Genomic DNA, 4,375 nt, shown 5'->3' with positions numbered 1-4,375 from the left:
AGTCTCACACATTAACATACATAAATCATAATAGATATTAACCTTAATATATGAGAGATCCATATTAATGTGTTTTTTAATTTTCTTTTTTCAATATATCTTTTTACCTTTCTTTTTCTTCTCCAACTTTCTTGATGACGTACAGTGAAGAAACTTGATACACAAAAACAAAACCCTAAAAGTTTTTTATTAACCAACTCCATCAAATTAGTTAGAGTAAGTTTATTTTTATTTTGTCTTTGTTATGACTTTTCATAACAACTAATATGTCTTCATATTTTATTAAATATATCATAGTTTTTCAAATAATCACATAATAGAATTAATTTGTTAATTAATTCTAACATCTTGTACCACTTGCATATACCATTTTTTTTCTTTTGCTGATAAATAAAAACATTAATCAAGTATACATCTCAATCTTGTATTTGGATGAAGAAGTTTAAATTAAAAAATTTGAATTACTTACATTTGAATTACTTTTACTTAAAATAGGTTTTTTATAGAGTAATTAAATATTATCTTATTTTATTTAAACAAAGTAATTTAATTCAATTATATCTTTCGATCCGAGCCAACTCGATTTGATTTTTACTCTGCACTAACTCAACTCAACTTTTGATATAAATCAATTCAGCTCGATTTTTATTTGGAATTTCTTTCTAATAACCAAACAAGTTATTTTAGAGTAAAATATTTTAAATTCTTTACCTTTCTAACTTACCTCATCCAAAGTTTGATTGTTTGCTTACCTTCCACATGATTAGAGGAAACTCTGCGCATGTGTCTGATCGAGTCATGTTGGCTAAGATGAACACGAACGTAAGAATTAACAAAGGCATATAGCATGAAAGAAAACAGGGCACTGTTTTGAAAATAAATAAACAACGAATTGGTGCATTTACGTGTTGAGCTGAGGAGCCTCCACGAGAAAGGAAAGAAAACCAAAACATGGCCTCTACGCGTTGAGTAGACGAGCCTCCACGATGTTCTTCTTCTCCACCTGTAAACTACGGAAGAATGCTATATATTAGGCATAAATAACGTTAGGGAGTGTTCATCTTACAGGCCTGCCACACAAGGGCTTTCAGCGATGAAGAAAAGAAGAGGAGAAACTAAGGGAAAATCCGGGTAAAGTTTCAAGTACTGTTTCTTCTTTAACGCCCAACTTTACATATTATGGTTAGAATATAGATTGAGGACTTCGATATTATGGCAATCCGAGTCCTTTAAATTGCTGAAGGTAGACTCAGGTAATATGCTTTGTTTTGCAAATAACCATTTCACACTGAAACGTGGTTTGAATTTTAAACTACACACGTGTAGAGAATTCAATCTATTTTTCTGCCACAATTTGTTATAACCCATTGAAACTCAGTTTTCTTTTTTTCTGTTTTTGTTCAAATAGTACTGGTGAATATTAGGTGTTTGTAGTTTTGGTTCATTGAATTCACCAATTTCCTCAGTTATATTAGAATATATATATTAAACTAAGTGTGAGCCGCAATAAAAACACACTATTAAAAGTTTAATCAAGAAGGACTCTAGTCTTTTAGATTGTGTGTGCCATGTTGGTGTCTTTTATCACTTTATTTATTGCTTTGTTTATTCCAAGTACATAACGAAAGGGGAGGAAAAAAAAAAGAAGGAAAAAATGACTCTTATACTTAAATATGCCTATTGCTTAGACCACTCCATGAAAACTACGCATGACAAACAGCTTGCTATTGATGGGCTTTAGACCATCTAAGTATGTCTAAAGTTTGTTCAACTTTAAAGTGTCAACGAACCTACCCTTTGTAATATCATTGCAGGAAATGAAGTCCAGAAATTCCCTGAAGCAGAACTCTTTGTAGGACTTAGGATGCTGATCATCAACAAGTTCCACTGCAGGACCCATCTTTCTGTCCATTGCAAAACTGTGAAGACTCGCAATGGAAAACCTCTTCTCATCCCCATTAACCGTTGCTCGGTGAATCACACTCTTGTATTGTCCATTGCTCATAACTTCCATTTGGTCACCCAACTGCACCACAAGTGCTCCTTCAACGAACGGCACGGACGTCCAGTTGTTATTTTTGTCCTTGATTTCTAGGCCTGAACGAGTTTGTAGCAGCACAGTTATGGATCCGTAATCAGAGTGAGGGTGGATGCCTAAGGTGAGACCGGGTTCTGGACATGCAGGGTAGCAATTCACTGCAAGTGTTTGCGACCCTCCATTGATTTCTTCATGCAAGTAACTGCGGTTTAACCCTAGGCTTTCAAAAATCATTTCCAGCAGTTGATTTTGTAGAATTTGCACAGCTTTTACGTACTTTCCCATGCTCTTCCTGCAACACAACTTCTGTGTATGAGTTATTATTATCATTAGATGTGTATCTTTTATACGTGAAGAGAAGCTTTCGTTATGGCAGCAGCAATTTTTTATTTTTTATTTTAATTAAAACAGGTTTATTTGGAAAACTTTTGATACCATACCTTTATTTTGTTAGTAAAATTCTCATGGGGATTTCAAAACTTCCTTTTGTAGTAATACCTGTAATTTGACGGATTTGAAGGCCACATGTGAATCCAATCCGATATTGGATGAGAGTAGTGTTTGATGAAATCTCTCCAGCAGTAAACTTCATCCCTGGCTTGATTAAGGCTTGTTCCATACCTCACAGGTTTGTGAACATCTTCAGAAAATAAACGCATCTTTTCAGCACTAGGAAGGTTGAAGAACTGTGTTGAGACTTCTAGAGCTTCATCCATCACTGACTGATCAATCCCATGGTTAATAACCTACAAAAGTGAAGTCTTACGTAAATATATAACATAGTATAACATGTCTTTATAGAACCTTGCACTTAAAATACATCCTATGTCAGCTCCTATAATTAATTATCATATATATGCACATGTATAAAAAAATGCACGTAAATGTTTGTTTGTTGCATCAATGAAAAGATGATATGCAGATTGAGCGGGTGCTTTATATACCTGAAAGCATCCTATCTCTTTGCAGGCAATTCGAATTTCATTGATGGTTGATCTAGAAACAAGAGATTGATCACGCAAAGTAGACAAATCTATAATGGGAAGAGTGGTTGATAGTGGAAGATGAGGTCGTTGTGATGGTGGAAGAACATAACGTTGAGGTATAGAAGACACTCCAAGCTTATGAAGACTCACAGCACTGGTAAATGAAGAAGCACCATTTCCTTGTTGCTCCATTGTTTCTCTTCCCAAATCTTATCTTCGATGCTATTGATTTGAGACAGAGCCAGTCTCAAATATATTTATAAGCGTCTCTAGTGGAATGACATTCATGACAGTCCTCTTCTGTATTTTTTCAGATTGTTCACTTACATTGTACATGCAAGAAAGTACAAAAAAATGTCTTTCGTTCGGAAGTGAGTGTGGATTAAATGGTAGTAAGCCCTAGATTTGAGTGATGATGAGAGTTGAAGTCAAAAGGGAAGAAAAAAGAGAGCAAAGTGATGAAGGAATTTTAATGGAGTTAGTGCTAGTGGGAAAAAAAAATAGGTGGCTTGGCTTTATTTGGTCTTTTTACTAGAAGAAGTACAAGTACATCGTGCATGGAGAGATTGTTGGCTTGGTTTGACTTTGGTTACACGTAGCAGTTCAGCAGCTGTAATATAAGTGCTATTGGAGAAACTTAAGAATTGTGGGTTATATTTGTGGTTTGTGTTGTGGAATCAGATATACATGTCTATTAAAAAAAATAGTTTATTTGAATATTATGAATGTGTCCCTCATATATGTCCTCGAAATTATCCAAGCACCGATCAGTGTTCACAGTTCCTTCCCCCCATTTGGATAAGAAAACTGGTCATGAACAACGTATCTAATCCTACAAGGAACTACGTTGGATTAAAATAACAATTTGTTTTTGTGGCTGTTTTCAATATTGTTTTCCTTTATCTCAGGTGCATGAATTTGTTGTTTTGGTACTGTTCTTTTCTGCTAAGTTTAACATATTGGCTGCTAGTAATTTTTATAGAATAAATATTTATATTTTTTAAAAAGATGGAGAAAAGAGCTTAAGTTCAACTTACTTGAAAATAGAATGAAAACTGATTCCTTCACATTGAAGAGTTCATCACAAGAATTCATTTTACAGTTTTAGTTCTTCAATCTCAGTTCTCAATTCTTTAATTTTTTAATTCTATGGTTTTAGTTCTTTCATAATATTTCTAAAAATATTATTTTCTATGTTTTTACATTGAAAGAATTCTATAATATTTTTTAATAAAAAATGCGAATTTTCCATGTTTATCATTATAATAACACTAGTTAGAAACTTATTTCTGTTTTATCAATGCTAATTAAAAAAAAAAGTTTAAAGAACAATGTTTATTGATAGTTATGT

The 4,375-nt window shown here is 33.2% G+C and overlaps 1 protein-coding gene and 1 long non-coding RNA gene across 2 annotated transcripts; one reads left to right on the top strand and one right to left on the bottom strand.

Moving 5' to 3' along the window:
- Nucleotides 1–1,160: 1,160 nt before the first annotated feature.
- On the bottom strand, nucleotides 1,161–3,344 carry LOC124840517 (2-oxoglutarate-dependent dioxygenase 21, chloroplastic-like). The gene is made up of 3 exons (XM_047316582.2): nucleotides 2,983–3,344; nucleotides 2,537–2,784; nucleotides 1,161–2,330 (listed from the first exon to the last, which is right to left on the bottom strand). Exons 1-3 carry the CDS (start codon nucleotides 3,214–3,216, stop codon nucleotides 1,757–1,759), a joined length of 1,056 nt encoding a protein of 351 aa, XP_047172538.1. The 5' UTR covers nucleotides 3,217–3,344; the 3' UTR covers nucleotides 1,161–1,756.
- On the top strand, nucleotides 2,017–3,761 carry LOC148199199 (uncharacterized). Its single transcript, XR_015785780.1, has 4 exons — nucleotides 2,017–2,159; nucleotides 2,531–2,666; nucleotides 3,008–3,181; nucleotides 3,339–3,761. It is a non-coding gene; the product is annotated as an uncharacterized LOC148199199 (long non-coding RNA).
- Nucleotides 3,762–4,375: the final 614 nt, after the last annotated feature.

Source organism: Vigna umbellata, chromosome 4 (genome assembly GCF_029865625.1).
Source record: "Vigna umbellata cultivar VRB3 chromosome 4, Vumbellata_1.0, whole genome shotgun sequence".
NCBI lineage: Eukaryota > Viridiplantae > Streptophyta > Magnoliopsida > Fabales > Fabaceae > Vigna > Vigna umbellata.
Note: the sequence above shows the minus strand (reverse complement) of the source record. Positions and strands in the feature narration are given on the sequence as shown.

Bases quoted from the DNA above. Each gene is read 5' to 3' on its own strand.
- LOC124840517 (XM_047316582.2), bottom strand. From the start codon at position 3,216: ATGGAGCAACAAGGAAATGGTGCTTCTTCATTTACCAGTGCTGTGAGT. The intron at 2,785-2,982 runs GTATATAAAGCA...TCACTTTTGTAG, and splicing joins AAGAGATAGGATGCTTTCAG to GTTATTAACCATGGGATTGA. The intron at 2,331-2,536 runs GTATTACTACAA...GTTGTGTTGCAG, and splicing joins TCAAATCCGTCAAATTACAG to GAAGAGCATGGGAAAGTACG.